Source organism: Sinocyclocheilus rhinocerous, unplaced genomic scaffold (assembly GCF_001515625.1).
Source record: "Sinocyclocheilus rhinocerous isolate Xijiao unplaced genomic scaffold, SAMN03320098_v1.1 scaffold433, whole genome shotgun sequence".
NCBI classification, from domain to species: Eukaryota; Metazoa; Chordata; class Actinopteri; order Cypriniformes; family Cyprinidae; genus Sinocyclocheilus; species Sinocyclocheilus rhinocerous.
Window position 1 is genome coordinate 705657 of NW_015627897.1, and position 13199 is coordinate 718855.

General features: G+C 34.4%; 1 protein-coding gene across 1 annotated transcript in view; it reads right to left on the minus strand.

The window, feature by feature from the left end:
- The window catches only part of LOC107736989 (ADAMTS-like protein 3), a 195209-nt gene that overhangs the window by 79583 nt on the left and 102427 nt on the right, over nt 1–13199 (minus strand). Inside the window, exon 4 of the mRNA XM_016548379.1 lies at nt 2097–2224. Within this exon, the coding sequence (XP_016403865.1) occupies nt 2097–2224 (128 nt within the window). The remainder of the gene's footprint in view (nt 1–2096; nt 2225–13199) is intronic.

A 13199-nucleotide genomic window follows, 5' to 3' on the forward strand; every position in this document is an offset into this window, starting at 1 on the left:
AACTATGGTGGCATTGTTTCAGGTATTATGGGATGGCAAATTGCTGCGAGTATACAGCTTATAACTGTATAGTGCATCAGTTGATATGTCAATATAGCATTGTACTTGAACTATCAAATTTGGCTTTTCACCTTAAAGTGTACTGATAACCATCATGATAATACACAAGATAAAACTACATGATGAATATCACATGTCAGGATAACAGCGTTAAACATTCACTAAATAACACATAATGTAACAAAACAGTCAACTTAAGTAAAACCATTATTTTGACTTTTTATAAGGTTGACAATAATTCAACTAGAAATTTATTGTAAATTAACAATTTTATGGGTAATAAAGTTTGTTTGTTTTTTTTTGGGGGGGGTATGCATTTTATATAGATAGGACAGTAGAGAGAGACGACAGGGAGCGGGATCGGCAAAGGACCTCATGACGGGAATCAAACTCGGGTCACTGTGAGCAGAGTTGCACTGTATGTCGACACACTAACCACGAGGCTATTGGCGCCGACAGGTAATAACGTTTTTAAAGTTGACTCAATAAAAGCTTTACTGATTTTAAATGTTCTTCACTGTAAGTTATAATGTAACTCATAGTTTTTAAAAATTAGCAGTATTTTACAGTAAAATTACAATATAATGCAATGATCTGCTATTTACAGTTTTTCATGATGGATAATTTGGAGTTTTTACTTGCAAAAACCATTTATTATAAACAGTTGTTTTTTTAAGGGGTAAATAAGACAGAGATTTTTTTACAGTGTAGATTTAAAGGTGTCATAGAATGCATTGATACAATATTTTAAATTGTTCTCTGATGTCCCCAGAGTGTGTATGTGAAGTTTTATCTCAAAATACCCCACAGATAATTTTTTATAGCTTGTTGAAATTGCCACTTTCAGGGTTTGAGCCAAAACGCGCTGTTTTTGTGTTTGTCCCCTTTAAATGAAAATGAGCTGGTGCTCCCACCTCCCTTTTCAGAAGAGTGCGGAGCTTCAAGAGCTCATGCTCGCGGGCATACCGGTGTTACAGTTTAACTGGTGGTGACCATGTTACTAACCTCACATTGCTTCCAAATGCAATTTTTAACTACCACATTCCTATTTACGATCATTCTGGTAGCACGTGAAGGCAGCATTAGTGAAAACAGGCAGAGACAATGGTAGCTTTAGCAACATTAGCCTTACAGAGAGCCAAGAAGCTCTTTTGGAAAACAAAATATGAGGCGTGATGCTTACTTTGTCTGGAGTGTGGACATTTGCAGACGAAGCGTTGGTATCGATCCCTCTTTCAGAAGCAATCTTTGCACAACTCCAGCGCTGAACTGACCGTCATTTGTGAGGCAGTCTGGCGTAAAATGTTAGCACAAACGTATAGGACTTTTCTGTTTTTTTCCGAAACATTTCCTTCGAAAATGAAATTTAACCACCGTGTCCTCAGCGGTCTATGGAGACTCCTATGTTCGTTGGTGCATCCCAACACACGACACTTTTAATGGCTCTTTGGTGCTGACATTGTATCTCCAGCAAGAAAACAGTAATGGCGGACCACTGCTTCTGACTCAGGGCTGTGTATATGCTAATAGGGCAAAGAGTCACAAATGGGCGGGACTTTCCCCGAGTACGACGTCATAGTAGTGAGAAATCTGGAACTGCTAGTGTGGAGAGACTGTTTATGATTTATTGGGATTATAAAACAATGAGTGGGTGGATTTTTACCATTATAGGCTGGTTGTTTTCACACACTGCGGCCACACAACTGTGTTCAAACACCTTCAACTTGTGGAAAATGGGCATCCTATGACCCCTTTAAGTGGTTGGAAATCACTGTCGTAAATATATCACTTAATTACAGTGTAATACTGTAGACATATGTTGCTGTCATAAAGCAATCTGCCGTCTTCACAGAATTTCGTACATGCTCACCAAATTTACATACTCTCTTACATATGCCCTCGCCTTATTAGAAGTCAGTGTGCCATCAGAATAATTTTGAAACTGATATTTCAAGATTAAATACAGTGGCTTTAAAGGAAGGGTTTGTGTTTGAGATGTCATGAAGATATGAATGCATGTATGTGCATTCGCTCACCCTCCGTTGAGACACCTGCGTAGAGAATACGAGGCTCCGCCTCCACAGGTGCGAGAACAGTCACTCCATGCGCCCCAGGCGTCCCAACCGGTGTCCCTCTCCTCATCCGAGCGGGTCGTTCTTGAGGACTGCAAGACACAAAAACATCAACATTTACTGAAGTGTAATACTTTTTTATTTTAAACATTTTCTCGAACCCCAGTTTAAAATGCAGAATCCATTCTTCATTGCAGTCGATTTCTGATGTTAGATGTATGAATCTGAATGACCAGGCATTTGCTGATCTGTTGACAAGAAAAAACATATTTTCAATGGCTATCGTCAACTCTTTGGTTAACAACATTCTTCAAAATATCTTCTTTTGTGTTCAACCAAACAAAGAAACTCATACAAGTTTGGAAGAACTTGAGGGTGAGTAAATGAGGACAGAATTGTCATTTTTGGGTGAACTATCCTTTTAAGACTCGTTCACACCAAGTGAGTGGATTCTGATTGGCTGTCAATGTTTTTATCGCTCATCAGAAAAAAATCTTCTGTGCTGTTATCGTTATAGTTTTGACTTTTCTTTAAAATTTAGAAGTTTTAAATCTAAAAAAATCTTTTTTCCAAATACTAAATCTATTATTTATTTTTATTTTTTTTCATTTTTAAAAATATATCTTCATCCGTCCAAGGTACCGTCCTTGGTGTGAATGGGCAGTTCAATGATGCCCTCTACTTTTAGATCTCATATTTCTCGTTTTGCCCTGAAAAATCATATCGCTCTCAATTGTGACTGTTATTGCTGGATGAAAATTTTTTTTTTAAGAAAAACACTAATTCATTCTCCAGTATTATTTATGTTTGGTCGTCCACCTATCCATTGAGCTGCTTCTCTCTTCCCACCAGTAAATCCCTCTTGGACACCGGCTACACACTGACCTTGAACATTAGCCGGGCTCCCAGTGCTCCAGAATACTTCTGCTTGGTTTCTTTACCCACTCAAACTATCATGTGTGTTGATACAATTTAAAGAGCTAAATATACTCACGTCTAACTCTGACCGCCTTTTTATTTGGTGTCAAATCAATTGAAGCTCACATTTACCGAACACAACCTCCCATGTGTCTGATCCCAAGAGCAACCAGGACTGTAATTAAGCAATAAGACACGAGAGACTTGTGAACAACTCTGTTCAGAAATCTTATTTCACATAAGATTTAAAAATGACATGTCAAGATTGACATCATTGATTTTATTGGTTCGTAAGCATGGTGGCGTTTAATTTAGAGTCTCTGGAAGAGACTCAAGTGCTGAAGTGGAGGGCAAGACTTTCAGGGATTAACAACTAGTTTTCTTCAAATTTCAGACTGTCCATCACGCAAAGCTATCATGTGGTTTTCTTTCAATGTAGTGCACAAATTATGTTAACTACTTTTATGGCTTTAATGGTGTTTTCTGGTTGTTTTTGGAGCCTAAACTTCTGTTGTGTACAAAAAATGGTGTGAAGATCATTGAAAACTAAATTCTATCTATCTATCTATCTGTCTGTCTGTCTGTCTATCTATCTGTCTCTGTCTGTCTGTCTGTCTGTCTATCTATCCCAATCTGTTTCTTTAAATCTCTTATGCTCACCAAAAAAATGTACAGTAAAAAAGTTTTTTTTTTCTTTGATGAATAGAGAATTCAAAAGAACGGCATTTATTTGAAATATAAATCTTTTGTAACATTATGAAATTACTTTACTCTCACTTAGGCATGGGCCGATTGCCGGGTTCAAGGTATACCGCGATTTGAAAATTTCACGGTTTCAAAACCGCTAATATTTTCCGTTATACCGTTGAATAGTCTGTATGTTGCTCAAGAAGAAAATATATTGTGTTCAGCGGAAAAAAAGTTGTTGTTTTTTACCCAGTCATTTAAAAATAACACATTTTAGAGCTGTAACGACAATACCGTGATACCGTGATATTTTTTGCTTAAGGTTATCATACGGTCAAAATCTCATACCGGCCCATGCCTACTCTCACTGTTGATCATTTAATGCATTCTTGTGGCATAAAAGTATGAATTTCCTTCAAATAAATAAATAAATATAAATCTTACTGACCCCAGACTTGTGAACAGCAGTGTACCTCTATTTTAACCAGGCTCCTCTGATGGATAATGTGCAGTTGTTCTGTGGGAAAGGCCAGTTTCTTTCGGCATTCTACAAATTCTTGCTCATTTTCGTTTGGAAAATGTAACATCTCTGCTTGTACAGTTCTATTACCATGAATGTGTGTGTAGAGGTTTTCTTAATTTCACATGTTGGACAGCAGTCCTAGTTAAACAGCCCGTCAGTAGTCGCCAATGAAAACAGACTAGCAGCGGTGGGATTTGACTAGCTAGCCTCACAGTGCTGATGGGATGTCAGCTTTTACAATGATCTAACGGTGATCCATTTCCCTGAGGACTAAACTTTCCAGTCAAGAGAGATGCTGTAAATTGCCCTCAGATTAGATTTCAAATCCCTATTGTTTTAAAAGTTACTAGCGCAGGTTCTTCCTCTATAAGACTTCCTGACTTCTTTATGGTTTCTCGCCAGGCTCACCAGGTACAAAAGCAGCCGGTTTACTCCTGTCTCCTCTTATTACAAATCCCTGACCTGAAAATGGGAACTGAAGAGCTCACATCAATGCTTTGGAGGAGAAATCCACACTCATCTGGTGTCTATGCTGAAGCTGAGGACTCTATTGGCTAATGCTAGCTAGAGGTTAGCTTAGTTCGGGTTTCATTAGCCATGGTTGTCAAGACCTGTGTATAAACAATGGTACTCAACAGACATTACATAGCAATAGAAATATTTCATTTTGTGCTATAGTTCAGTGAGTAACACCTTTAAATGTACTTCCATTTAATTAAATTACATTTTATTTAATAGAGCACAACAACTATATATAATATATAACATTTTTTAATTATTGTTTTGTATATATATATAGTGACAAGTGACAACGGTGTATTAGTTCTAATGCCATGGCGAAAGTTTGAGCAAAACATGTTAACTGTTCTGTCTTTGGCTGCACAGACGAGCACAGAACACAATTTAGAGTCCCAGCCTGAGAGGAGATAACAGAGCAGTGGAATAAATGATCTGTGGAGTATTTTGAGCTGAAACTTCACAGACACATTCTGGGGACACCAGAGACTTATATTACATATTGTAAAAAGGGGCATAATATGTCACCTTTAAACTTGAAAAATGTTGCCTTCGCAAAGTCAATAAGTTAATGTAATAAAATGACTAAACGTAAAACTGAAATATTGACTTAAATTAAATTCAAGGTATATAGAAATTACTCTAAAATTGAAAAGTGAAAGCAAAAAAGTACAGACATACACATATATAAAATAATAAAAAATACCTATAAATATATGTATAAGGTATTAAAAGGTTTCATTTAAACCTTTTATATAATAATAACAATAAGGTTCAAATTGATAAAATGATTAATTAGAAGTAAAAAAATAATAATAATAACTTTGAAAATACATTTTATATATATTGATTTTTTTTTTTTTACTTTTATGGAAACTATCCAGAACAACCCTAGCAACACTAAAGCTCCTCTGAACAGCTTAGCAGCCACATAGCAACACCCTGGTAACCACTCATAACATCCCAGCATCATGGGGGTTTTAGTCGGTTAAGCACAACTTACATTTCCATTAGAAAATTGTATCATTTTAAAAATAGAGTATTTGGATATTTTCAAATACAGGAATCTTAACAATGACTTTGAAATGGAAGGGAGAAAGACAGAAAAAATAATTAAATTAAAATAAAAAATTATATTAAAAACATCCCAATTCATCATTTTTAAACCAATGCATTTTTTAAATAATTAAAAATGTTTTCTGTTTATACAGATGAAAAATGTCAACCTATTTCAGTTAGCAACATTTCTAATTATCAATTATGTTCTAAAATGGCTAAAACTAAAACTAAAAACAAATTACACACGTTTTCCTATTTTCAAATATGGATATCTCAACAATGACCTATAAATAAAAGGAAGAAAGCAAGAAAAAATCCAATTAAAACTGAAAATTAAATTTAAATCATCCTCAAGTTATCATTCTGGTTTCTTTCATTTTACTTTTTGTATTATTATTTTGTTTTTATAAAATATAATAAAAATTGTAAATTAAAATAAAGCTGAAATAGACTATACATTTTAGATGTACTGTAAAACCTTACAATTAGAATTGTTGTCTTGGCAAATAACTGCAATAAGTTGCAGTACTAAAATGGTTAAAACTAAAACTGAAATAATAAATACATAAATGTTTATAAAAAAATATATATAAACATTGTTTTTAGTAAATCAAGTTCATTTTGAAATACAAAATTAGCAAATACAGGTATCTCAACAATGACCTATAAATGTTACTAAAGGAAAAAGCAAGAAATCAATCAAATAAATGTTTTTAAAAATGTTTCAAATTATTCTAAATCCATCATTCTGCTTACTTAACCCAATGCATTTCATGCTTTATTTAAATCATTTAAAAAAAGGGAAAAAAGGTTTCCGGTAATTGAAATAAATCTAAAATAAACTAAAATATAAACATTAGATGACCATTTAAAAAGATGCACAGAAATTATAAACAGCTAACGGACAAAGCAAGAAAAAAATCTATTATAATTAAAAATTCAATTTAAATTATTCTCTATTTATTATTCTGTTTTCTTAACCCAATGCATTTCACTTTTTTAATAATCTAAGAAAAAGAAAGAAAGAAAGAAAGAAAGAAAGAAAGAAAGAAAGAAAGAAAGAAAGAAAGAAAGAAAGAAAGAAAGAAAGAAAGAAAGAAAGAAAGAAAGAAAGAAAGAAAGAAAGAAAGAAAGAAAGAAAGAAAGAAAGAAAGAAAGAAAGAAAGAAAGAAAGAAAGAAAGAAAGAAAGAAAGCTTTTTGGTAATTGAATTAAAACAAACTATACTAAAGGAAAATGCAATGAAAAATCTATTAGATTCAAAATTAAATTAAAATCAACCTAAATTCATCATTCTGTTGTCTTAACCCAGTGTATTTTTGCAGAGGGATGCATTTTGTGATCGAGATGGGAATTCAACTTCCAGGTCAGTGCAATGCATTTCCTAGCAACAGTGAAAGCAATGTTTGTATATTTTATTTTGTGGTTGTGTCTGAGATTAAAATCAGTGCAATTTCCTAAGAGACAACGCTTTGAGTCCACTGGAAATGGAGTGTCCAATATTTTGGCCACTGTACTTCTAAGCTCTTGCCAACATTTTTAGCTTTACTGCATGTACTTTCTTCCAAGCCAATATTTCTCTAGTACTTCTGGATTATAACTATACAGCTTTAATGTTGTGTAATACGGTTAGTATATAATCCAGTTGAGTCTAAAGCTAAACTTGATTCAAATAATTGCTTTGATCCAAGTTCTAGTGAGAGCGCAGTAGCCAAACAGCAAGGTAACTCAAAAGCAGTGACACAGCATTGTTCAGAAAAAAGGACATACATTTCATATTCCCATGTCTCTCTTGATTTGTCAACACTAGGAACTGAGTGAGCTGAACGTATATTTTGAACAAGAGCGCTCCAGAATATTGTGTGACCTCAAATAACTCCTCTATACTTGTCAGTTTAGGTAAAGCCTGTGATTGCCAGGACTGCTCCTTGGGAAAAATCTTGGTAGTAACAAATAACGTGCTTGTTAGATAGATCATGTTTGTTTATCACTTACGTTCTCTCCTCTAGGAGTACTTTCAAACAAAGATGCAACAAATCACGGTTTGTGTAGCCAAAAATAATTAAATTAAAATAAAAAATTATATTAAAAACATCCCAATTCATCATTTTTAAACCAATGCATTTTTTAAATAATTAAAAATGTTTTCTGTTTATACAGATGAAAAATGTCAACCTATTTCAGTTAGCAACATTTCTAATTATCAATTATGTTCTAAAATGGCTAAAACTAAAACTAAAAACAAATTACACACGTTTTCCTATTTTCAAATATGGATATCTCAACAATGACCTATAAATAAAAGGAAGAAAGCAAGAAAAAATCCAATTAAAACTGAAAATTAAATTTAAATCATCCTCAAGTTATCATTCTGGTTTCTTTCATTTTACTTTTTGTATTTTTTTTTTATTTTTTATAAAATATAATAAAAATTGTAAATTAAAATAAAGCTGAAATAGACTATACATTTTAGATGTACTGTAAAACCTTACAATTAGAATTGTTGTCTTGGCAAATAACTGCAATAAGTTGCAGTACTAAAATGGTTAAAACTAAAACTGAAATAATAAATACATAAATGTTTATAAAAAAATATATATAAACATTGTTTTTAGTAAATCAAGTTCATTTTGAAATACAAAATTAGCAAATACAGGTATCTCAACAATGACCTATAAATGTTACTAAAGGAAAAAGCAAGAAATCAATCAAATAAATGTTTTTAAAAATGTTTCAAATTATTCTAAATCCATCATTCTGCTTACTTAACCCAATGCATTTCATGCTTTATTTAAATCATTTAAAAAAAGGGAAAAAAGGTTTCCAGTAATTGAAATAAATCTAAAATAAACTAAAATATAAACATTAGATGACCATTTAAAAAGATGCACAGAAATTATAAACAGCTAACGGACAAAGCAAGAAAAAAATCTATTATAATTAAAAATTCAATTTAAATTATTCTCTATTTATTATTCTGTTTTCTTAACCCAATGCATTTCACTTTTTTAATAATCTAAGAAAAAGAAAGAAAGAAAGAAAGAAAGAAAGAAAGAAAGATTTTTGGTAATTGAATTAAAACAAACTATACTAAAGGAAAATGCAATGAAAAATCTATTAGATTCAAAATTAAATTAAAATCAACCTAAATTCATCATTCTGTTGTCTTAACCCAGTGTATTTTTGCAGAGGGATGCATTTTGTGATCGAGATGGGAATTCAACTTCCAGGTCAGTGCAATGCATTTCCTAGCAACAGTGAAAGCAATGTTTGTATATTTTATTTTGTGGTTGTGTCTGAGATTAAAATCAGTGCAATTTCCTAAGAGACAACGCTTTGAGTCCACTGGAAATGGAGTGTCCAATATTTTGGCCACTGTACTTCTAAGCTCTTGCCAACATTTTTAGCTTTACTGCATGTACTTTCTTCCAAGCCAATATTTCTCTAGTACTTCTGGATTATAACTATACAGCTTTAATGTTGTGTAATACGGTTAGTATATAATCCAGTTGAGTCTAAAGCTAAACTTGATTCAAATAATTGCTTTGATCCAAGTTCTAGTGAGAGCGCAGTAGCCAAACAGCAAGGTAACTCAAAAGCAGTGACACAGCATTGTTCAGAAAAAAGGACATACATTTCATATTCCCATGTCTCTCTTGATTTGTCAACACTAGGAACTGAGTGAGCTGAACGTATATTTTGAACAAGAGCGCTCCAGAATATTGTGTGACCTCAAATAACTCCTCTATACTTGTCAGTTTAGGTAAAGCCTGTGATTGCCAGGACTGCTCCTTGGGAAAAATCTTGGTAGTAACAAATAACGTGCTTGTTAGATAGATCATGTTTGTTTATCACTTACGTTCTCTCCTCTAGGAGTACTTTCAAACAAAGATGCAACAAATCACGGTTTGTGTAGCCAAATATGTCCCTAGATGAATTACTATAATCAGTTTAATGGATCAGTTTATGGCAAGGACAAAAATACTCTACGGTGGAGGCTTTTCAGCCAATATTGCAACATTAGTTTAAATGTTAGCATGAGGTTTATGATGCAGAGCTTTCACCCAAATTAAAAGACACATAAATGTTGAATTTAGCAAAAAAAAACAAAAAAACATATATATATATATAAATTACATACTTGCAAACTCATGAAAAGTGAAAAAGATTAGATGGCTTAAACAATAAAATATTACAATAGATTATATTTTAATGAATGTAAATGCAATAAAATGTTAACAAAATGAATGAATGATCTCTCAAAATGAACAAAAAATGTTTGGCAGTAAATGTAACATTAGAAAAAGACCATTACATAGCATTAAATCAAATTCTGAATCATTAATCAAATTTAAATCAAATCAAAAGCTCCCTCCACCCACATATTTTGGATTCAAAATTGTAATTTTTGCTGAAAGGCATCAAGTGTGCAGCACAGACAATAAGACATCCAGGGTTTTGAAATGTGCCTAAAAACTATTTTAAATACTACCTGTAGCACTAGACTGTCCCTGAATGAACACATGAAGTTTAGCCTGTTATAATACGTTTTGGGTGATCACTCAGTTAACAATGGCATGATAACAGGAAAAAGTTATTTTGTTTTTAGTTTTGGTGGCCTGTTCTTCTTCTTTATCAAATTTCAGCATAAAAACATCAATCTTATTTTTGACTCTAACTACCATAATAATTTAAATTTAAGAAGTTATTACATATTTTATTATGAGCTTTATCAATATTCTATTTTTAATTTGAATGCATAGCTATTCGAAAACTAAGAATACAAACTAAACTAATAATATTGTAGTCAGCACTTTACATAGTTAGTGAACTGAACTGAACCAACACTGGCTTTGTTTCCATCAAAATTTACTCATTTAACTTGTGTGCATAATTAGAATAATCACAAAAACATCTGTGAATAAACCACAGTTTTCATCCCATGTGTTCAAGAGAATAAAATCATCACTTCCTGGTGCAAAGTATCAATAATAAAGATGACAGTTTCGGCAACTGGGGACGCCTGTGGCTCTTTTTTTTAATACAATAAATTGCAGACAAAATGCAATAATAAACACTGTCATGTCATCTTGCATTCAGTGATGTTTGGAAATGCAATCTTGTGAGACAGTTATGGGAGGTGATCAGTGGTGGAAAGAGTACTGAAAAAATATACTCAAGTAAAAGTACCATTACCTTCCAAAAAATGTAGTGTGAGTAGAGTAAAAGTACTTGTCAATAAAACTACTTGAGTAATCAGAATCAGAATCAGAATCAGAATTAGCTTTATTCGCCAGGTGTGTGCAAACACATGAGGAATTTGTTGTGTTTTTTTTAAAGGTGCTCCTGGTACATACATACATGCATGCATACATACATATCTGACATGAGAACAGAAAAAAAAAAACATTTAAATAGTAAAAACTTAACAATAAATAATGTGTATGAATCTGGAACAGTAGATTTATGTACAGATTTGTGCATTATTTACTCTATATAGAACTGTATAAATAAAGAGATATGCATATGTATTTACATAATACTTGAGAAAGAGGCAATAATTAAGGATGTAGAATGATGAATTACGGAAATGAATTACAGAACGCAGGTAAAGATTCATATGTTAGCTGCTTAAGCTGGAGATGGCATGGGGGAAAAAACTGTTTTTATGCCTAGATGTTCTAGTGCACAGAGATCTGTAGCGTCTGCCTGAAGGGAGAAGTGCAAACAGGTTGTGTCCGGGGTGAGAGGGGTCTTTGATGATGTTACCTGCCCGTTTCTTCACTCTGGAGTTGTACAAGTCCTGAAGACTGGGCAGGTGCACACCAATGATTCTTTCTGCTGTCCTAACAGTCCGTTGCAGTCTTCTTATATCTGATTTGTTGGCTGACCCAAACCAGACAGTTATAGAAGAGCACAGAACCGACTCAATAATAGCGGAGTAAAACTGTGTCATCTGTGCCTGTGGCAGGTTGAACTTTTTCAGCTGACGAAGGAAGTACAACCTCTGCTGGGCCTTTTTCACAATGGAGTCAATGTGAGTGTCCCACTTCAGGTCCTGAGAGATGGTTGACCCATACTAGGCAAGGTTTCCGTGAAGCAGAGCGCAGCGGAGTTTAAAAAGTCCTTGTTTGTGCAGGTGAGGAGTCGTAGTTAGTCTGATTTTTTTGCTAGGGAGCGGAGATTCGCCAGATGAATGCTCGGCAGCGGAGTCCTAAAACCGCGCTGTCGGAATTTCACGAGCGCGCCAGCGCGCTTCCCTCGCTTACGTCGTCTGGTGCGCTTGTATCGGAACGCAGCTCCTCCGACTAAAATGTCCAGTAAAACATCTGAATGCTCAAATGTCGGCAGAAAGTTATTTGGTGTGCTATTTCTGATGTCCAGGAGTTCGTTCCTAGTAAAGCTGATCGGGAAAAAATTGCTTAAAACAGGACAAACAAACAAAAAAAGTACAAGTACCAAGTAGCTACAAACCATGGCTGCCATCCGCGGCGCCATCTTGCCAAGGCTTCATATTTAACTAAGCATATGCAAAACGCTTGAACTGGAACCGACGAGACCCGGTTAACAGAATACGGAAGTCTGTTGCGCATAACCCCTATTGTTTATGCGCGAGTGCACTTGCTAAATGAAGGCGGATTGTATAAAATGGATATTATATTAAGAGTAAAAGAGTAGCCTATTTAAAAGTACTCATGAGTATTGAGTAGTGAGTACTGAGCTGTGGATTCTCCCCCCTCATAATAAACGCAGTATTTGTAATTCGTTACTTCACACCCCTGGAGGTGATTATACCATAGACTGTAAAAAACAGTAGTGGTTCATTTGGAGCCCAAGTCTGAGCAGTAGTGGTTCATTTGGAGCCAGAGTCTGCGCAGTAGTGATTCATTTGGAGCCCGAGTCTGAGCAGTAGTGATTCATTTGGAGCCCGAGTCTGAGCAGTAGTGATTCATTTGGAGACTGAGTCTGCGGAGCAGTGATTCATTTGGAGCCTGAGTCTGTGCAGTAGTGATTCATTTGGAGCCAGAGTCTGCGCAGTAGTGATTTATTTGGAGCCCGAGTCTGAGCAGAAGTGATTCATTTGGAGCCATAGTTTGCGCAGTAGTGATTCATTTGGAGTCCGAGTCTGAGCAGTAGTGATTAATTTGGAGCCTGAGTCTGAGCAGTAGTGATTCATTTGGAGCCTGAGTCTGAGCAGTAGTGATTCATTTGGAACCAGAGTCTGCGCATTAGTGATTCATTTGGAGCCCGAGTCTGAGCAGTAGTGATTCATTTGAAGCCCTAGTCTGAGCAGTAGTGATTAATTTGGAGCCCAAGTCTGAGCAGTAGTGATTCATTTGGAGCCAGAGTCTGCGCAGTAGTGAT